The following is a 23,701-nucleotide window of genomic DNA, read 5'->3' as shown; positions in this document are numbered from 1 at the left end:
TGCTATTCATGAGAGGTACACATGCCTCCCTCTTATGAAATGGTCCAGAGGTCTGGCCACTGATCTTGCAGTTGTCACTCCGATCAGTTGGACAGAGGCTAGGGAAACCCCCCCCTTTGCTCATACGACCCGGGAGGGAACGCAGGTTGGGTGAACACCAGTCTGTTCACAAGACTCAGATTCCTCCCACCAGTAAGTGAGTCTTCCTTATGTAAAGGACTGATGGTTTGTATAACGTGTCGGAACAAATCACAATTTTCGAAAGTAAATTTTATTTTTTCTAACTATACAAACCTGAGGTCCTTTACATATAGGGTCACCTCACATCACATCTAGTTGGGCGGGACTCCCCACCATCGGACAAGCAGTTACTGCCGAACTACCTTGTCATTAATCTTATGACTGGTCCAGCTGGCGCTGATAGCAATTCCTTATGTAAAGGACCTCAGGTTTGTATAGTTAGGAAAAATGCAATTTACTTTAAAAAAATTGTGATTTTAGATCAAATTACAGTAACTAATTTCATTTAAAAGTTAGCCTAATACTTAGGGAGCATGATTAGGGAAATATTTAGTGTTCAAACTCTAGAAGTAAGCATTTATTAGCAATTTCAGAGACCGTGCTAAACTTACACGAAACTTCCCCTTGCACGAGGGGGTCTGGAACCTAACCTCACGTAAGTTCGGGGTATTACTATATTACAATAATCGGGAGTCAATGAGCGCCTGGTTCCCTTGGTTTCACTGGTGCTCTTGTGCTCTTCAGCCATGAAGGAGAACAGTTAATTGGGAAGAAGTGATAGTTCTCTGTTGACAATTAAGACTCATAATTATGTAGTGGTGACCTGCTCAGCTTACTTGACTCGGCTCGACCAGGCAGCTCTGCCGAGCCGAGTGCTCAGCTCTAACGAACAAACTCTCTGCTCTTGATCAGTGCGGTTCCTTGCCTTGACATAGCACCATCCCTTTCCGTGTTGCAGCAAGTTTTCACGGGGATAATCGTCTTTCGTCTTTGTCATCTGAGGAAGGTAATTCTCCGCCCCCCTAAGAAGTCATCCCTCAAGACTTCTAAGGGTCTGCATCCTCTCCCTGGGGAGGGAGCAATTGCCTGTCTCTTCAGCTCACCTGCTCCTTCCAGAGCAGGAACCTGGACGCCATCCCCAAAATATAGTGTCTCGGGTGCTCCAGGAATTCAAACCCAGGTTCGTTCTCGTGTCTCTGGTTCCAAGGGTGCTGCTCATGGAACTAGGCTGCGTTGGGTACTCGTATACGGGTCTCTTCGAGTGTAGAACCCCTAAGGGGGGGGTCATATATCCAGTCAGTGATAAGTAGTCTTCTCTTCATCATGATAGTGGCGCAGGGCGAGACACGATGATTTTCTTCAGACAATTTGAGTTTTGTCTTCTAACATACATTTCCTAATTCGTAAAGTTTTCAATGATCCTTTGTTCACCCCAAATTGTAAATGAATAGTGGAAGACTTCTGTTCCCTGCCCGACTGGCTCTGCTTCCAAAGTAAATAGAAAATTACTCCCTGATCCAACCCACAAGAAGCAATCCCTGTGTTTTCATTACTGACAGAATCTCCGCCTTCATTGCAAGTTGCGAATTTCTCGCAGAACAACAATGAAATAGTGAAATATCTTTTTCAGTCTTCTGTAAAACAACAGGGATTAGAGCCGTCTTCAGTGGTTGATGTCATCAACAGACCTTTTTTATGATCAGAATTGTGAGAGTTTACCTCTCTCGATTCAAATGTGAATATGTAGGTCCACATTCACCTTAGTCATTCACATAGTAATATAGTATTGTTTCTCCTTGGTTGAAATTCAACTACTGATGAGAAACTTCTGCCTTGCATCACATGGACCTTGGTCTCTAGAAGGCACTTGACTCTTGTCTAATGTGCACATGCCTCGCAAGAATCATCATCTCATTTATTCAACATCATTGGCGAACAAGATTGACAATTTGTATGGTTGTTCTCAGCATCACCTTTCAAAGGGCAGGTGTCATGTCCTAACTATGTCTTGGACGCGCAGCAGCTCAATCAGTCGTCATCTGTTGACAAGTCTGAATCCTTTATGATCTCCTGGCCGGTGGACTTTGTATTGCTTGATCCAGATCAGTCAACTTTCTCCTATTGGTGTGTTGCTGTACCTATGAAGAATCAACACCTTTCATTGAGTGTCAATGCCTTTAACTACGGCAGACTGCCAATGCAGAAGAGTCTAATAACACGTCTTTCCCGAGTCTTACAAGATCCTGAGAGACTTCTCTGCATTTAGATACATCCAGCGACTGGGTACATTTCATTACTCCAAAGAATATGTCAGACCGGAAGATAGATGAGCTCTCACTGCGACCATATTTATATCTTTCTTCCTTCGTGTCTGCCCACAGGTCCTTGGAACCTCCTTTCTTTGGACCATTATGAATGCTCACAGGTTGTGTTTGCTTACCCGGCTCCTTCAAGAGGACAAGTTGCATCTCTCCTATGGTGTGCGGTTCTAGAGGTGAGAAGGATGCAAGAGTGACTGCCCTCTCCATCTTCCCCTTCCCGTCCTTCTACTCTTCTTCCCTCATGTTGAGGATAGGACTCGAACTTACACTTGCTAGTTGGGCGATTGCTGCGATAAGCTTACACATCGAGCTAAATATTCCTCCCAGCCTTTTTTCGGATGAGGTACAATTCTTCACTCATTTCGAAAAGGCCCAGAAGTCTGACACTTGATCATGCAGCTTCTATACTATGATCAAGTTGTCAGAGCCAGGGTACTCCTCCTCGCTCTAATGACCAGGAGGAATAGCCCAGATATGCTGAACTAGAGGCTCACTCACATTCCTCCCACCAATCAGTGAGTCTTCCTTATGTAAAGGACCAAGGGGTTTGTATATCATGTAGGAACAAATCACAATTTTTTAAAGTAAATTCTATTTTTCCTAACTATACAAACCCGAGGTCCTTTATATTAATGCCCGCCTCATGCCACCGCTCAATCTGAAACCTGGGCCGAAAGGCAAAGTGGAGTTTTTACATTCAGGCAGGCAGGCCTACCCACCTACCAGACGGTAGTTACTGCCTAAACACCTTATTCAAGAATTTAATGGCCGTATTCCAGTCTGCGCTAAAAATAATTCCTTATGTAAAGGACCTCAGGTTTTTATAGTTAGGAAAAATACAATTTTACATTAAAAAATTATGATATAATGTATAACTTTATTTTATCGCACAAATGTGAAATAATGATATGACATCCCCCTTAATAAAAGTCTTGTCACTGTTTTGCACAAAAATGTTTTGTCAATGTTAAAGTTCAGTTTAATATTTTTTAAGAGTAGCAAATTTATTTATATCACTACCTTTGATTTATATAAATGATTTTTATATGGATTTCAATACTAATTTCCATTTGGAATCCTTCAATAATCCTCTTAGATTAAGTGATCTTAATACCAGTTCCCATTTTGAATCCTTCATTAATCCTCCCAGGTCGAAAACCTAGAAGAATCCGTGAGGGATATGGGAGGACGTCTCGCCGAGTCGGAGCTCCGAGCCAAGGAGTTCGAGAGAGAGAGGGAGATCCTCAGCAGGGGCCTCCGTCAGGAACAGGGGCGTCGGGAGGATGATAGCCAGGAATACCAAAGGCAGATCAGGAGACTTACTGAAGAAATGACTCTACTGAAGGTGAGTCTATGTTCTTTGTTTTTCTGAGTTGTTCTTTTGTCTATAAACGGAGAAGTAAATACACTAAATTTTTAAAAGTTATATCTAGTACATTGTTTGTAAAAGATTTTACATTTAGCTATTTTTCAGTAGATTCCACCTCCCACGAGCAAAAATGCAAATGCACTGATACTTTATCTCTATAAATGTGACTATATCAGGTACATTTTACATGCTAGTTTTTTCATTTAGTTTAGCTATTTTTCTGTAAAGAATATTAACTCAGTATTCACATACATTTATATGTACTACTACGTTTTTAGTATCATTTCCAGGTGTGTGTTTAATTTTTATTATTGGATGTACCTTGAAAATGAGATAGCTGCCGTAGTAATCTTTGGGTGTTGTGGCAAATTTAGAATGAAAAGTAATCTATTTTCTGGCAATGAAACAGGATAATTTGACATTCAGCAGGTCAGTTAAGTGTAAAATCCCCCCAAAAATATCTAAAAAAATTCAAAATAATCAGAAGTTACCTTATGCTTTTAGCAATCTCAAAAGATTTCTACTGAGTTGCAAATGTGCATCTGTAAAGCTGCCTGTTGAAAAAACTTAAAATACTAGGAACAAATATAGCTATACGTATGTATTAAATGTTGTGAATACCATGAGGTCTGTCATATTGGTTTGTATGGATAAGAAGATTTAATTATGGTGTTTTAAAAACGCTCTGCAGGATCTAAGTAAAATTCTCCACTGTTTGCATTTGTAGCCCTTGCAAGCTTGGATAATCACACATACTGAAATGATAATTTGATGTTTTATTTCAGCCGTCAATAGTAAAAAAATTTGGACTGTTGATCATACTTAAATATTTGTAGGTGTATTTTGAGTTGCAGGTATTCAACTTTTGTTTATGGTTATGTTATTTTAGCATTTACCTTAGAGTAAATTATTGTCAGTTTACCTCTGGATGAACTTCAAATTTCTTTCCGTACATGTAGCGTTTGCTATTTAGCTCACTTATGAATATCAGACACCACGTAACAAGAGATGACAATATGGAAACAGAATCAATACTGAAATAAAGAAACTGATATAATTATGTGACGATAGGATCAATATTTAATATAAATACTGTATATATGTGTTCCGTCTTTCCAACCACCTTATTCATCTTGGACAGGCACGACTCGAAGGCGTTCAGGAAGAGACTTTGACTTGGCAGCGTCACTGTGAAGACTTGGAGGAGCGCCACCAGCAGTCAGACGGCAGCAGTAGCATACATCCGCAGTTCCAGAAAGTTCAATGTCAGGTCAGTAAGTTTCAGGACTAAAATAAGAACAGTAGGGTCAGAATATCAGAATACTTGAACAATCATTTCTTTTTTTGTATTCTTGCTTAATTAATATGGTTACAAGGCCAGTTTGTTTCAAGACTAAAATAAGGAAAGTAGTATCAGCATATCATATTACTGGAACAGCCATTTCTTTAATCCATATTCACACTCAAATGATGTTTCCAATTATCTTAAAGTCATGATTATTACTATATGATATACAAACCCTTGGTCCTTCACAGTAGGAATTACAAGTGGCGTAGCTGGGATTACGGCCGTTAAATTCTTTAACAAGGTGGTTAGGCAGTAACTACCACCCAGAAAGGTGGGGGAGACCCACCTGCCCTGACATAATTACTCAAATTTACTTGCGGCCGTCTTCAAGAGAAGACGTATGTTTGTGAGCTCTTGCTGACTGGTCATTAATCACGATTTGTTCATACATGATATAGAAACCCTCGGTCCTTTACATAAGGAATTACTTTCAGTATAGGCTGGAATAGCCATTAAATTCTTGAGCAAGGTAGTTAGGCATTAACTACCGTCTGGTAGGTGGGTAGGCCCACCTGTCCAGAAGTAAACACTCCACTTTGCTTTTGGCCGTCTTCTGATGAAGACGTATGTCTGTGAGTTCTTGCTGACTAGCTGTTAATTATGATTTTCCCGATGTTATCTTTAATTTGTTTTTTGAATGTATATATATATACATATATTGTTTTTGAATGTATATATATATACATATATATATATATATATATATATATATATATATATATATATATATATACTGTGATATTAATAATTAATTGATTTTAGTAATTAATATGCAAACCCACTTTTTGTGATAGCCTTGCTAGCTGCCTTTCTACTTTGTGTTTAAGGGTTGGCAGCAAGGCTGTGCCAACACCTTATTACATGTTTTCGCCCTTTAATGTAAGGACGAGACATGTATTCATCCGAAATTTACGCTTACAATTTGGAAATTATTGAGGGGAACTTCGGAGGTTTGTCCTTTGCTTCTTCTGGTATTTCCTCTTCTCTTTGGTCCTTTCGTAAGCTTATCGGATGAAGATAGAAGAGTGGGCGTGTGGTGTTGGTGTTTTAGGGATCTCCTCTCATTTTGGAAGGCAGTGCCCTCGGATGCAAGAGGACTATCCTTATTTTTTTAAAATCATATTTGCTTTCTTTTACAAGCTAACATTGGTGCTAGTTGATTACAGCAGTAGATGGTTGGATATCTCTTCGTGTTGACTATCCTAACCTTGGAATTGTACCTGTGACTCATAGTATGCTGTGATATTGGTCCTTGAGTGTGTGTACTGTTCCCCTCCTGGAAATCATATTAATTTACCACTGCTATCTGGAGTTTTGTCACTGGACAAAGCTTTTGCCGCTGTCCTCTGATTATTAACTCTATTCCTGCTGGTAAATGTACCTCGTCCAGTAGAAGTCTTGCAGAATTTGGAGAAGTTGAGGAGGAAGAGCTCGTCAAGTGTTGTCATCTTCCTCTTTGGAATCATTGTATTTTTCATCAGCCTCCACCCCTTCGACTTCTAAGACTCCCTGCCAAAGAAGGAGAAAGTAGTTTCCAGCCTAAGAAGTCTTGTCACAGGACTTCTAAGGGTCTGCCTCGGAAATGAGGAGGCAGTTGGGTCTTCCACTGGCTTGCCCATTCCTTCGGGAACAGGAACCGTCACATTGTCCCCAGAACCTAGCATGTCGGGAGCTGTAGAAGTGCAAATTTAGTTTGCACTTCTACTACTAGTCCTAGAGGTTCTGCCCCTGAGACTAGTTCTGTTTTGGGCCCTCGTTCGTGAGTTTCCCCAAGTGCACGTAAATCTATGGATTCACGTGCATCTAGAATTAGTTGGCGCTGAGTCTGCTCACCGTCACGACTCAGGCCATACACGGAGTGAGATTGGTAGGGGGTCCCCCATTTGGTCCTCTTGAGAGATTTCGCCCTCGATGAGGACTTGGTGCTTCGTAGGATGATATCGGCCCTCTCCAGTTAGGTGCATGTTCAACCCCACCCTGACCACGACCACATTCGCATGACCAACCGGTCTCAGTGGTGGTGAACATTTCTCCTGCCGTGTGAGAGTTTCGTAATTCTTCTCGGGAGTGTTTCTCCAGGACGATAACGCTTTCCTAGACTTGATTCGCGGCCACCACTGCAGGTTGATGGGTGCCAGTGACTCGCTTCTGCTAGTTCTGCTAGCAAGGTGAGAGAGAGCGTCTAATCTTCTTCGCTTATTCCCTTTACTTCCTATGGCTACACCAGGAGGAGCAAGGAGAATAGGAGGGATCCTGCAGAGTGCTATCTGTAGGATTCATGTCGGGGGACTATGTTCCTGGAAGGTCCAGTCGGACCCTAAGATCCTTAGGGTCTGATTGGATGTAGGTCCATGTCATTGAGGAACGATCTTCTTTTAAATCTGGAGACTATGTTCTCCCTGGCTTTTTCTGTCCTGTGGACAGATTTCAATTCGCAGTCCCCTATGGGTTCTTGCATTTTGGGAGCCTCGAGGGTATATTCTGTTGAATTATACTCTCATTGCAGTCTTAAATGCTCGCATTTAGGACTTGTTTTTATGCCCGTTCCTCCTCAATTTTTACAGGAGTCAAGGAGCCCCCCCACCCCCCAATGATCGTTTGATGAAATTCGGGTCTCACCAAGGGCTTAAATTCTTTGGCATTTCTATCACTTTCTGAGGGTTTTGGTCTTCTATGATCTGCAAACTTCCGAGCGAGACACGAATTCCTGTTACATAATTGTTACTATAATACCTGGGAATCTCTGAATGTTCGAATTCCTTAGAATTTCTGGCATTCTCAGAGTGATATGGTTTTCTACAATTTCCAAATACTCAGGAGTCTTGCTAAGCCATTAAATTCCTTGGAATTTCCGGCGTCCACAGAGTAATTTGGTTTTCTGTGATTTCCAAACACTTGGGCAATGGGTATTCCCGATAATTATGTATTAAAATAATCGGGAGTCTCGCTGAGTGCTTGCATCTCTTGGTTTCACTGGTGCTTGATGAGTGCTCGGCTTCATCTTATTGCCGCGTACCATAATGAGACAAGGCTCACCCAATTGTCTTACAAGGGTAGGGTTTTCTCACAGAGCGTGGGAATTCTTACAAGTTCTAGCGCTCGCCAGGCACTCACTATGACAAGTGCTTGGATAGAGAGACAAGCCTTTACCAGTACAGATGAGTTTGCTCTTCAGTCTGGTTTGGAGTTATGCAGAGCTTGGAACTGCATGCAACACATAGGTGAATGGTCAAGTACTGCTCTCATGTCTTGGACCTTAAGGTCCGAACACATCGGACAGCAGACAGAATCCCTCTTTATTCTTCTTCTTGGAGCTTCAACCTCGAAGGAGAACAGTTAATTGGGAAGAAGTGATGTTCTTTGTTGACGATTACCACTCATAATTATGTAGTGGTGATCTGCTCAGCTCACTAGACTCGGCTCGACCAGACAGCTTTGCCGAGCCGAGTGCTTGCCTCTAACGAAAGAACTCTCTGCTCTTGATTGGTATGGATCCTTGCCATGACATAGTACCCTCCCTTCCTTTGTTGCAGCCAGTTTTCCATGGGGCTCATCGTCTTTTGTCTTCATCATCTGATGCCTCCTAACCTCCCTCTTCGAAGACTTCCACGGCCTAAGAAGAGGAAGCAATTTTTTCCCTGGGGAAGGAGCACCTGCTCCTTCTGGAGTGGGAACCTGGACGCTATCCTCAAAATATATTGTCTCTGGAGCCCCAGGAGTTCAAACCCAGGTTTGTCCTCCTGTCTCTGATTCCAAGGGCACTGCTTATGGAACTGGGGCTGCATCGGGTACTTGTATATATATATATATATATATATATATATATATATATATATATATATACAAGTACCCGATATATATATATATATATATATATATATATATATATATATATATATATATATATATATATACAAGTACCCGATATATATATATATATATATATATATATATATATATATATATATATATATATATATATATATATATATGTATATATATATATATATATATATATATATATATATATATATATATATATATATATATATATATATATATATATATATATACTATATATATATATATCTATACATATATATATATATATATATATATATATATATATATATATATATATATATATATATATATATATATATATATTATATATATGTCATGGCAAGGATCCATACCGATCAAGAGCAGACTTTCGTTAGAGGCAAGCACTCGGCTCGGCAAAGCTGTCTGGTCGAGCCGAGTCTAGTGAGCTGAGCAGATCACCACTACATATTGTTACGTATATAGCAGCCTTGAGAGAGGCTAGATACGTAAACCTCTTTTCCTTGGACCGGTGGTGGATGCTCACAGGTTGTGTTTGCTTACCTGGCTCCTTCAAGAGGACAAGTTGCATCTCTCCTATGGTGTGTGGTTCTAGAGGTAAGAAGGATGCGAGAGTGACTGGACTCTCCACCTTCCCCTCCTTGTTATTCTACTCCTCTTCCATCAGGTTGAGGATAGGACTTGACCTTACACTTGCTGGTTGGGCAATTGATGCGGTAAGTTTGCACATCGAGCTTCCTTTCTATTTTTCTTATCAGAATCATAAATCAATCCTGCTCCTTCCTCTAGCAAAGGGAGGGAGACTGGCATAATGCAAATCCTTTCCAGAACTTTACATTAATGCCTCTGACTAAATATTCTTCTTAGCCCTTTTTTGAATGAGTTACAATTCCTCACTCATTTCGAAAAGGCCCAGAAGTCTGACTCTTGATCATGCAGCTCTTATACTCTGATCAAGTGGTCAAGTTGGCACTCCTCGCTCTTATGACCAGGAGGAATATCTTAGGTGTGTGGGACTCCAGTTAGTTCTAGAGGCCCACTCACATTCCTCCCACCAACCACCAATCAGTAAGTCTTCCTTATATAAAGGACCGAGGGTTTGTATATCGTGTAGGAACAAATCACAATTTTTTAAAGTAAATTGTATTTTTCTTAACTATACAAACCTGAGGTCCTTTACATTAATACCCACCTCATGCCACCCCTCAATCTGAAACCTGGCCTGAAAGGCAAAGTGGAGTGTTTACATCCGGGCAGGCAGACCTACCCACCTACCAGACTGTAGTTACTTTCTAAACACCTTGTTCAAGAATGTAACAGCCATATTCCAGTCTATGCTGAAAACCTCAGGTTCGAATAGTTAGGAAAAATACAATTAACTTTCAAAAATTTTGATTTCCCAGTGAAATCTTTCTTTTATTGTTTCTAAAATATCTTGAATATACATTCTGTGTTTGATAGTAATTAATTGGTATTAATAATTAATTTACAAACCCACTTTTTATGATAAGCCTTGCTAACCACCTTTTTCCTATATGTATTCACGGTTGGCGGTAACGGTGTATCTACACCCTTTTCACTTATTCTTGCCTTTTAATGTAAGGGCATAACAGTATATTTATTTGACATTTACGCTTGTACTTTGAAGAATTTATTGGGAAGAAATTTTGGAGGTTTGCCTTTTGTTTTTCTCTCCTGGCATGAGGTTTTTGGCCTTGAAGAGGTCTAGGATGCGCCGTGAGGATGATGCATTTTCTCACCAGTCTGGTAGCCTACTACAGATCGATGAGAACCTCTTCGTTCTCCTTGGGAAAGCGTCTTGCCAAGGCAACCAGACTCTCCTAGACCCACATCGCTGTCACTATTGCCAGGTTGGTGACAGGGTGTGGCTCATTCCTTTTGACAGTGCTGCTGAGGGAAGGAATGAGAGCATACGATCCTCCTCTCCTATTCCCTCTACTTCCTTGGCCAACACTGGAAGTGGCAAGGTGAATAGGAGGACAGAGTGTTCTCTGTAGGATTCAGTGTTAGTGACCTATGTTCCTGGAGGGGTCTTAGGGTCCTACCGAACTTACCACACGTTGTTGAGGAAGGATCTTCTGTCAGTGATGGAGAGACTTCTCACCTTCTCAACACCTGGTGTTCTGATTTTCAGGATTGAAACACCTGGAGACTGTTCTCCCTGGCTCTTTCTGTCTTTTGGGCGAATTCCAATCCGCAGTCCCTGTAAAGTCTTGCGTTTTGAGAGCCTCGAGTGCATAGTATTTGTTGAATTGCACTCTCAATCCAGTCTTAAATACTCATAAGTAGGACTGGCTCTTATGCCTGTTCCTTCTCGATTTCTACAGAAGTCGAAGAGGGAACCCTCCCTGAGGATCATTTAACGAAATTCAGGAGTCTCGTTGAGTGCTTAAATTCCTTGGAATTTCTGGTACTCTCCGAGTGTTATGGTCTAATTTCTGGTACTCTCCGAGTGTTATGGTCTTCTATGATTTCCAAACACTCGGAAGTCTAGCTGAGCATTTGAATTCCTTGGAATATTTGGTATTTCAGAGTGTTTTGGTTTTCTGTGATTTCCAAAGACTTGGGCGAGGCAAGCATTCCTGAGTGCCTGGATCATTTGGTTTCGCTGGTGCTTGCTGAGTGCTTGGCTTTATCATGTTGCCAAGCACCAGGGTGAGACAAAGCTCACCTGACTATTATTTTACAAGAGTTGGGAATCTCGCCGTGCGCACGAATGCTTATGAAGTCTAGCATTCGCCGAGCACTTGCTATAACAAGTACGTACTTGGATAGCGAGACGAACCTTTACCAGTACAGAAGGGTTTTGCTCTCCAGTCTGGTTTGGGTTCTATGCAATACTTGGTACTGCTTGCCAACACCTTGGTGCATGGTCAAATCCTGTCCTCGTGTCCGAACACGTGGGGCAGCAGACACAGAATCCCTCTTTATTCTTTTTCTTAGAGGTCCAGCACCAAAGGAGAAGAGTTAATTGGGAAGAAGTGATAGTTCTTTGCTCACAATTACCACTCATAATTATATGTGGTAGTGGGCTGCTCAGCTCACTCAACTCTGCTCGGCCACTGCTGGCCCAGCTCTGCTGAGTTGAGTGCTCTGCTTTGCCAAATGTACTCTGCTCTTGATCAGTGCGGTTCCTAGCCATTGCATAGCACCCTCCTTTCCTGTGTTTCATTCCTGTTGTCATCTTGTCAGACTATCAAGTTCCACAGAAGGGGTTGTCATTTTTGTCTTCATGCTCTCCTTACCTCCCTATTTGAAGGCTTCCTGGCCTAAGAAGAGGAAGGTAGCTTCTCCACCCCCTAAGAAATCTCGACTCGAGACTTTTAAGGGTCTGCATGCTCCCCCCAGGGAGGAAGCAGTTAGCTCTCTCATTGGCTCACCTGCTCCTTCGGGAGTAGGAACCATGACACTGTCCCCAGGATCTAGTGTCTTGCGAGCCCCAGGAATTTGGACCCAGGTTCATTCCTCTGTCTCTGGTTCCAAGGATGCTGCTCATAGAGCCGATGCTGTGTCGGGTACTTGTTTGCATGTCTGTCAATGGTGGAGAGTCTTGTCTCCATTGTGACAGAGGCATAGGGTGGGAGGAGGGACCGAGCTACCTTGGCGACTCGGACCCACCTGTGAGAGCCAGGAATGGCTTTTCCTCAGGTGCCAAGGTTGATGTCACTGTCCCTCGGGACAAGACATCTGGGGAAGCTACGAGGAGGTTCTCTGAGTAGTCCCCTTTGTGAGGTTCAATCATGGAGAAGCTTTTCCTTCAGGAAGCATTTTTTGCTGAGGTGAATATGTTCTCCTACTCTGTGCATTGCTATCATCACTGCAAATTCAGAGAAGATAGGGCAAGAACAGTCAATCCTCCTCTCTTTTTTCTCTCTCTACTTTCTGGTTTACACCGGGAGGAGCGAGGGAATAAGAGGAACTCTGTGGAGTCTGCTCCCCAGAGTTTGAATACGAGAGACTATGTTCCTGGTTAGATCTTAGGGTATCGCCTAACATATATTCAGTTTGTTCAGGATTGATATCACCAAGAAGTTTGAATTCCTCTCCAGTGGTCCTGTTTTTGGGAACTACCAGCTTGGCATGAACTAGTTTTTCTTCGGTGTCCTGTTATTGCTGTAAAAGCCTCCCTTCAGGACAGCTTCACCTTCATTCTCTTCATTAGAGAATGAAGGAGGTCTGCCTCCAGTCCTTGTTCTTTTTTTTCTTTTGAAGTGAAGAAGAATTAGTCTGGTGCTCGATTAACAGGAGCCTACGAATATGCAGGGAGTCCCCGGTTAATGGCGATCCGGTTTTATGGTGCATGTGTAGCGCCATAAAATCTGTGATTTATGGTGCCACAAGTGAAAAGTTTCGGTTATCAATGCCATAAGGTGTCGATAATAGAGTTATGGTGTCATTAACTGAGCCATAAGTGCCATAAATTGCCGGGTTTTGGTTAAAGGTGCTCTTTGCTTATCAGCACCCTGCCAAGAACAGAACCCCCGCCATAACCGGGGACTGCCTGTACTACTTGTTTATTCTATTTGCAACATGCTTCTGTTATCAGTTGCACCGTCCAAGTAGTAATCATATACCTGTATCATAATTCTTCTGGTATGTGACTGAGACAAACAGTACCTTCTCTTAATTAACCTGAAACTCGGGAGTACCTTTCAGGCCTCCCTAGAGTTTCCTGTTTTGATTTTGACACAATTAGTGGTATTGTTTGACAACAACATCACAGGGTTGGCCTTATCACCGAACAAGAAGGTTTCTTTCCCTCTTGTCTTGGTTAACATGCAGGTGTTTGAGTGTATCTATAGTGCACTCGATAGCTCTGTAAGCTGCACACATTCCAACATTGAATGTAACATCAGGTAACTCAACCTATGAAGTCTAGCAAGGGGCAGAGTATTGCTTTCTCACTGAGATATCGTTCATCTTGGTATTATGTCTCTTCTGTTGAGGGTTAACTGCTAAATACTAATTCAAATCTCTCTGCCCAGCCATCACAGACTTAGATCTCTAGTTGACTCAGAATTCTAGCATATGGTTCATGTCTCGTGCTCCACATTTGCCATTGCAAGAATTACCAACCAGAGATATGTCTTATTAGACTCATTATCATCTCTGTTTACCTCAGGGTATAACAGAAGTCTGTAAGTCTTCTGCTGCACCACAATTTACCCATAGGCCAATGCGATGATTCAGAATGATTTTTCAGACAAATATACAGTGGTTTTTTTGTCTTCTGGTGCATATATACATTTTCTAATTCATAAATGTTCAACTACTAGTTATTCATCCCGAATTGGAGTAAATGTTGGGAGACTTCGTCTGCCCTTAGAGGGCCGTTGTCAGGATAAAGAGAATATTCCTCCCTGAACCAACCTTCATAGTGTCCAGAAGTGGTTTGTGCAAGCAGGACATCCCTGTGTTTTACACTGTTAAAGATTTCCTGCTTTCATTGCAAACACAGGCCTTTTCACCGAACAGCAATTAATTAGCTGAAATTTTCTTTCAGCCACCTAATTTCTAGGATTAGAACCATCCTCTTTGGTTGGCATCATTGATAGGACTTTTCTCTGTCAGAATCGCGAAAGTTAACTTCTTTCTGATTCAACTGTGAAAGACTTGGGTACACACTCACTCTAGTCTTTCACATAAGTAGTATTGTTTCTCCTCAGTTGAGATTCTACTACTGATGAGAAACTTTTTCTCGGTCTTGCCATCCCAGGGACCTCAGGCCTCTGGATGACATTTGACTCTTGTTTGGGACATGTAAGCCTTTACTAGAATCATTAGACAGAGCTTTTGTTTTTCAAGACTGCATCCCATCTCTCTCCAGCAGTGCTGAAGAGGATTGACATGTGTTGCAAGGACCGTTTTCAACATCACCCTTCAGAAGGTGGGTTTTTATGTCGCAACTCTGTCTCGGATTTGAAATCATTCAGCCTCTGTTTTGATAGTTCAAATCCTTCATGATCCTCTATACCTTGGACTTTGTGTTTATTCATTCAGATCAATCATTACTTTGTTCTATTGATGGGTTACTGGCTCTGCAGAAACTCGACACCTTTTATTGGATGTCGATTTCCTTTCTCCACTATGGGCTCGCCAATGGAGAAATGTCTGAGGAAATAGCTTCCTTTGAGTCCTGCAAGATTGTGAGCTTTGTCTATACAGGTAGCTGCGTCACTTGCATGAAGAGCGCACAGTTCCTGTGGCTTGGTCTTCTCATTGCACTCTGAAGAATATATCAGACTAGAAGATAGATGTAGTTCTATGAGGACCACATTATGTATTCCTTCCTTCAGGTAGTTGCCCACAGGTCTTTGGAACACCTTTTCCTTGGACAAGTGGTGGATACTCAACAAGTTGTGTTTACTTACCCAGGTCTTTCAAGAGGACAAGTTGCATCTCTCGCCTATGGTGTACACTTCTAGATGTAAGAAGGATTCAAGAGTGGCTGGTTGTGGTGGGATCACAAGCTTAAAAACAAAACCTCTCAAAACACACTTGTACTCACCACATACTTGACACACTCAGGGCGAGGAGCTGCGCTGTCTGCTGGATACAGCCAGCATAACACAACACACAAACAAACCATCAAGGACTACAATCATACAACAATTCAACACAAAACCAACAAAAGCCCACTGCACAAACAATCACTAACAACATCAAAAAACAATAACACGACAAGCCAAGCCAACCAGCTAGGACATCAAGGAACCAGAGCAACTCACCAACAACACTCAACAACTCACAACTCCATTAACTCACAACTCCAACAACTCATCTACAACACAACAGAACTCACAAGCTTAATAATCTTCCAACACAAGCACAACAAATTCAACAACACAGGCACAACTCTACAATGCCAATATTAATCAAAACACTCGGTAACAAATAAAAAAAAAAAAAAACAATATCACACAATACAACTGACCATCAAGAAATCCAAGACTGCTGCCCAAAACTGTCCAGTACAGACACTGATCCAAGACTGACTCCACTGACTACATTTATTGACTGACTGCCCAGAACTCTAATCATAAACTAACTGCCCGACTGACTGACATGGCAACCGCACCAGTAGACAACCCACAACTCACCAACAAGCAATTCAATCGCTAACCATCCATCCGTCAATTACACCCTCTCTCTCTCTCTCTTTCTCTCTCTCTCTCTCTCTCTTCTGCTCTTTCCCAGAAAACCAAAAACATAAATACATACTACACGATCTCAACAGCGACACCAACCACCAAACTTCCTCTCTCTCTCTCTCATGCAACCCTTGGAGACACTGTCAAATGGAACAAACAGATCATTCCTCTATATTACCTCCCTCATTACATTTGACAATGTCTCCTTAAACTTGCAACATCCACATTAAATCACCTTTCGCAACACCCAAGGATACTCGGAGGCAGGCCCCCTGGATCTCGTTTGAGGCTCTTCATACACTCTCTCAGTCACATCGCTATTCGCTTCTTCCGAACCACTTTCTTCCAGACTTACATTATCTCCCTCGCTAATGTCCTCCAAAATCCCATTCACTATCTCATCTACCCCTTCTAACTCTTGTCCTAATATCTCCCTCATTTCTGCTGCTGCCAAACCACTCAGTTCATCCATACTTCTGCTAAACCATTGCAAAGCTTCATCCTTACTTTCAGTTACTTCCTTACTACTCGGTTCCCTTCCCACTGAAATCTCACTCACCCCTGTTAATTCAAACCCACACACGCTACACATATCATTCATTCCCTCAAAGGCATCCATATTACTCCAACACTAACACCTTTATCATTCAGTTCACGATTCCCCCTTTCATTACCTTTACTTACACTCGCTTAGTTCTGTACTCAACCAATACCAGCTGCCGATCTTCCAGACCCATTTGTTTACTGACACACGGCTCATACTGATTCATTTTCAACCATTCACTCATTGCATTCCCCCGAACATACTGTGGTACATCTTTCCACCTACGCAGCTGAATATAGCGCGCCCTTACTTCATCCATAATTCTATCTACTCGCAATATCCCCAAAACATAACTCCATCCACTCGGTCCCACTTCCAAAATCTTATATGGCCCCTCAAATTTCTCCCTTACCTTATTCACATTCTTTCTTCCTTTCTCAATCACCTCTTTCAATACTTTATCTCCAACCTTAAAACTTTAAAACCTTTCACTCGCTTTCTTCCACAAATCCTGATCACTCTCAGACAAAGTCCAATCACGGCCTAACAGTCTTTTCAAAATCTAACACATATCTACTTGGAAGGAGACCTACCTATACTCTTTTGCAGTGTGGAGTTGCATACCCACACTGCACGTCCTACATGCATATACCAATCGTTGTCACATTTACTCATCATTTGTAAAATCTCCGTCATCATTCTCACAGTCTTTGCAGCCAAACCATTTGCACTGGGCATATACGGAGTGGCACACACATGCACAATACCCCACTCTTTCAACATTTCTCCAAACTCCCACCCCACAAGCTCAGTTCTGTTATCGCTCACCATTCTTGCAGGCTTACACACACACATGCACAATACCCACTCTTTCAACATTTCTCCAAACTCCCACCCCACAAGCTCAGTTCTGTTATCGCTCACCATTCTTGCAGGCTTACACACACACATTGGCAACATCACTTGACCTACCATTTGCACAAGAGTTTCACTCCTTTTATCCTTGATGGGGACCACGTAAGCAAATTTACTCATGTGATCACAATCATTCTCACGTGTCCTCTCTCAGTCCTCGGCAATGAAACACAATCAGTCATAAACATCTCAAACAGCTCTTTCATCTGCAATCGCAACACAGGCGGACTCGCATGCACACACAGATATTTTCCCTTCTGAGAGTCCTCACATGTAACAGCCACATCCGTACAAATTTTGTTCAATCCAGACGCATACAAGCTCTCTTGTACATTCCCACAACTTATTCTTTCCCGTATGCTCAAAACTGTCATGCAACAATAGACACGCACTCACAGCTGAATCAACAGAAAAAAACCAGCACATACTGTTATATATGTTTCTGGCTAAAAATGTATTTTAAATGTAATTAGTGCTTAGACCTTCAACAAGCTTATTATGTAGTTGAGCACTTACAGTGTTTACATGAAGCTCACCTTTGTATATCTTTTGTGTGTATGCTTAGTGATAAATAAACCACTATATAGGAAACGTCTCTTAAGAATCCTATCTAACACATACACTTCTCTGCCACACATCCTCTCCTGATGTAAAATATATACTATATTACACACTACAAACTGCTTAGCAACCTTCTTATACGCACCCAACTCACAGGGCCAATCTTCCACACCTCCCAAAATACATTGCTGTAACATACTGATCTCCACACACTTATCTTGCATTTGTTCAGTCTCCTCCTCACTCAACAAATCATTCTCACTTCTTGCAATATCAATCATACCCACAAAATTCCACAAATTTCACTATGAACACACCATTATCTTGGATCCTAGTTATTTTCCTGCCCTCCTTTTTAAGAATTCCGTTCCCTATATCTATATGTACTTACATCATGCATTATCAAAAAATCTATTCCAATAAAAAAACAGGCTGGCATATCATTCTCTCCCATAACTGTAAAGTTATGCATTACTTCTAAACCCCCTAACTTAACCTTCAACTGCACCTGTTCCCATACCAAATCACTTCCTTGCCCCAACCCATGTATTCTCACACTTGTAGACTGTCTTTTCACTTCCCAATCGCACCTCTCAAGATCATTTACTACTGAGTCACTTACCAAGGAAACTTGCGCCTCCTTATCAATCAAACTACACTACTCACTATCATTTACTCTAACAAACGTCACCATTTTCCCTTGCGTCCTATGCATGCACACATTCACTGCCATATTCAGTTAGTTACTCACATCACAATCGTCCTCACCACATTCATCCTCAGTTATCTCCCCACTTTTGTACTTCAGAGTCCAATCCCTTTCATAATCCCCTTTTCTAGCCAACCAATTACAACTATTTTCCCCACACTGAATCCTCAAAACTCCATGCTCACTACTTGCATTCAACCTCCTTAAGTACTCAACTGGTCTGTTCCATCCATAATACAAAACCACTTTTATTCTAAACAACTCTGCTACTGCCAACAACAATTGCAACAACATTTTCTCTTCTTCCACACCTTGCTCCTCCGCATATGCCCTTTCCTTCTGTACTTCATTCACCAAATTTGCATGCAGCTTATTGACACTCTCAGGCACTCCCTCAACCAAACCCTTATTCTCCAAATCTTTTAATGCCTAAAACAAACACTCACAAACTCTGTCATCTCCCACAAATCTTTCTTTTACAACTAACCCCTCAGGCACTCTATATGGGTCCCAGTCACTCTTCACAGGATTGTCACCCTCACCATACATTCTTGACATTGCATGAGCAATTACATTTTTACTCCCCTGTATACACTCTAACTTAAAATCAAACTCACTCAAATCTTCAATCATCCTCACGATCCTAGCATTCACACTTTCTTTCTTAATCATATACACTAATGGCTGATGGTCTGTCCTTATAACAAACTTCACCCCATACAAAAATACTTAAAATGTTTTCACACAAAACCTTATTGCCGCAAGCTCTTTCTCAACCACTGAATACTTTCACTTCACTTTATTAAAAGCTTTACTCACATACACAATTACTCTCACTTGATTCTTCCTATTCACCTCTTGCATTTGCACTAAACATCCTCCCATACTAACCTAACTCGCATTAGCATACAACTCAAGCTTACTCATATCTTCACTATAGTCTGGGAAAGCCAAGGTGACATCTCTAGCAGCCTCCTCTTTTTATCTCTCAAATGCTCCTACCATTCGCTCATCCCACTTCAGCTTAACACAGTTTTTCTTCCTTGTCCATTCACTTAACAGTTTCCCTATACCCGAACGATCCCTGACAAACTTCCTCCCAAACTCTTATCAGACCAAAAAAACCCTTTAACTCATGCACGGTCTGGGGATGCAAAAATTCCTTTACCTTTCGCATGAACTTTTCACTCTTCCTTACACCACTGGCACGCGCCACATGACCAAGAAATTCCACCTCCCCAGCCAACCACTTACATTTCTCAAGCTTCACTTTCACTCCAACCTCTTCCAAGCGTTCTAACACCCTTTCAAGCAGTTTCATATTCTCTTCAACAGTCCCACTCGCAATCAAAATATCATTTATAAACACAGTCACATTCTTACTATCAAAAACGGCCAAAACTGCATTCATTGCCCTTTGAAAGGCAGCATGCACGTTAGCCAAACCAAAGCTCAATCGCTTAAATTGATAATGACAGCTGCCACTTGAGAAAGCTGTAACAGGTCTGCTCTCCTCCTGAAGATGCATCTGGTAATAGCCCCTCACCAAATCTAATTTCGTGAATACTCTCATCCCACGCATCTTATACACACAATCGGGCATCACATTCACCGGAAATCGCTTCTTCACAGTCACTTCATTTACCCTTCTGTAATCCACACACATCCTCAGACTTCCTTCTGGCTTACGTACTGGGACTATAGGACTATTTCAGGCACTTCACTCCTCTCGATCACTCCCTTTCTCTCAAGTTCTTCCTCACACTGTTTCTCAATCTCTTGGGTAATAGGCAGAGAAAAGTGTCGGGACGTTTATATATGGGGGTATCGTCTTCCAAAAATATCTTGAATTCTGGAAGTTTAGATCCCCCAAAATCCTCGTCACCATGACTCAATGCACCCCGCCTATCCTACAACATCTGCATTAACCATTCCCTTTCGTTGTCATTAATATTTTCACCCACCTCAACTCTTTCTTTCAACTTATACTTCCAATCATCACCTTCTTTCACGCTACCTGTCATCACCTTAACGTATATTTCATTGCCCGCATTCACTAACGTATACAACAACCCCACACAATCACCTTCATGTATACCCCACACTCGCTTTTTTCTAACACTCGGCACAAAGCTACAAATACCCAAGGATTCCCCATATCCAAAACCTCGTCTTATACATGCACACTTGCTCTTACCAACTTGTTCACAACCACACTCTCAACTATGTATTCACACTTGTCACCATTGGCAATCCCAAGGCTATTTGGCCATGCAACCTTCACACTAACAACTTCTCCGACCTCATGTGGCACTTTCACCCTCTTTTGCAACCAACAGCACTCCTTTCCATAATTTACTGTATACTCTTCCATCCTTATACAAATACAATTCACCATGTACATTTCCTTTTATACGCAACTCAATCATATTTGTTCTCTGACGGACCACCATCCCACACCTCTTCTAGAACTTATACCCTAGTAACTTATTGTACTTGTCATTCGTCCCTTCAACTACACAAAAATCGCCCTCATCCATTACTACCCTGTTAGTTTCTATTTTCTCATGTATCATCCCCACTACAGGTATATACCTAAATTCCCTATTCCTTGTACCTCCCCTTTACAATTCGTTATTTCAAACTCACTCTGTAACTTGTCGCATCCATTCTTAAAAAGAACATTTACACTGCACTCAGTATCAATCAAAGCAACCAAACATATCCCCTTGCAATTCACTTGCATGCTCATACATTCATGTACTCTCGGCCCTGCTAAAACTGCCTCCCTATAGCTCTTAAACTCTGGTATACCCTCAGCTACTTCAGTCCTAGCACTAACACTTCTACTCTCTTTCATACACCTATCTAACTCATAATCCTCTACTATTCCTAAAATGTCATTCCATGACAACCTTTCATTCGTTCATCTCATTTTCCCCTTACGTTTTAGATTCATAAACTAATAAACGCTCTCTGGTAGTTGCCAACAACTTTTGCACAAACTCCTTACACTCATTTATCCCTTCATCCCCAGACTTTTTCTTAGCTAATGTTTCCAACCTGCACACATAAATTGACAATGACTCATCAACATTCATTCTTGCTCCCTCAAAATCATGCTTTCTCCTATATCTAACACTACTCTTTATCCTCTTTGCCTGTTCCACAATCCTGGCTTTCACACTCTCATACGGCACAATCCCAACACTCATCATTACCCCATACATACTCAACAAAAATCCTGTCAAGAAGTTACCTAACTCTCTTGCCCAAACTCTCTTGTTATCTCCATACTTAACCACACAATACTTCTCATATTCCTTTAAAAAGTCCGCTATATCCCTACTACCATATCCCTCATATCGTGCACATCGGGGTACCTCTCTCATATCCATATCTTTTTGTACTTCCTGCCCACTCTCACTTTCACTACTTCCATTCTGATCCCTCTTAAGCCCTTCCGAATACAACGAATCAACTTCCATACTAACATCCATGCTCCTGATTATCCTCTTCTTAACCTTCTTCTTCCTACCTACCTGTCTCCACTCACTGCTATCTAATTCACTCTCAGCCCTTTCCCCAACGTATTTAGTCCTAGGCTCACCCTGTCTGTCATCCTTACTAGCCTTCTATCCCTTAGTCTTCTTCTTTTCCTCAACTCCCTTCTTACCCATCTGCTCTGATCAATCCCTATTCTGTACCTTCTCTTTCTTCTCAATTACCACATCCATATCACTTTCCTTACTCACACTTTCATCCACTTGTTCTTTCACTTTCTTAATTGCTCCTAGGCAGTCACAAGACCCAGTAGGCCTACCTCCTACAGCTCCCTCTCCAAAAATCCATTTCATAATTTCCTTCATCATCTCTTGCACATCACATGACAACCCAACACAACCACCTACAACATCAAGGAACCACAACAACTCACCAACAACAACACTCAACAACTCACAACTCCAACAACCTTCCAACACAAGCACAACAAATTCAACAACACAGGCACAACAACTCTACAATGTCAATATCAATGAAAACACCCAGTTACAAATAAAAAACACAATATCACACAATACAACTGACCATCAAGAAATCCAAGACTGCTGCCCAAAACTGTCCAGTCCAGACACTGATCCAAGACTGACTCCACTGACTACATTTACTGACTGACTGCCCAGAACTCTGATCATAAACTAACTGCCCGACTGACTGACATGGCAACCGCACCAGTAGACAACCCACAACTCACCAACAAGCAATTCAATCGCTAACCATCCATCCACCAATTACACCCTCTCTCTCTCTCTCTCTCTCTCTCTCTCTCTCTCTCTCTCTCTCTCTCTCTCTCTCTCTCTCTCTCTTCTGCTCTTTCCCAGAAAACCAAAAACATAAATACATACTACATGATCTCAACAGCGACACCAACCACCAAACTTCCCCTCTCTCTCTCTCTCTCTCTCTCTCTCTCTCTCTCTCTCTCTCTCTCTCTCTCTCTCTCTCATGCAACCCTCGAAGACACTGTCAAATGGAACAAACAGATCATTCCTCTATATTACCTCCCTCATTACATTTGACAATGTCTCCTTAAACTTGCAACATCCACATTAAATCGCCTTTCGCAACACCAAAGGATGCTCGGAGGCAAGCCCCCTGGATCTCGTTTGAGGCTCTTCATATACTCTCTCAGTCACATCGCTATTCGCTTCTTCCGAACCACTTTCTTCCAGACTTACATTATCTCCCTCGCTAAAGTCCTCCAAAATCCCATTCACTATCTCATCTACCCCTTCTAGCTCTTGTCCTAATATCTCCCTCATTTCTGCTGCTGCCAAACCACTCAGTTCATCCATACTTCTGCTAAACCATTGCAAAGCTTCATCCTTACTATCAGT

At 41.7% G+C, this 23,701-nt stretch overlaps 1 protein-coding gene across 21 annotated transcripts in view; it reads left to right on the top strand.

Annotated features, from left to right (window-relative positions):
• LOC135219359 (trichohyalin-like) overlaps positions 1-23,701 on the top strand; it is a gene marked incomplete at its 3' end in the record, with an annotated part of 284,115 nt that overhangs the window by 207,872 nt on the left and 52,542 nt on the right. For all 21 annotated transcript variants that reach the window (XM_064256063.1, XM_064256067.1, XM_064256061.1 and 18 more), the window contains 2 exon segments: positions 3,493-3,687; positions 4,853-4,981. In XM_064256063.1, the coding sequence (XP_064112133.1) occupies positions 3,493-3,687; positions 4,853-4,981 (324 nt within the window).

This window comes from Macrobrachium nipponense, chromosome 1 (genome assembly GCF_015104395.2).
Source record: "Macrobrachium nipponense isolate FS-2020 chromosome 1, ASM1510439v2, whole genome shotgun sequence".
NCBI lineage: Eukaryota > Metazoa > Arthropoda > Malacostraca > Decapoda > Palaemonidae > Macrobrachium > Macrobrachium nipponense.
This window is presented reverse-complemented; position numbering and strand designations above follow the sequence as displayed.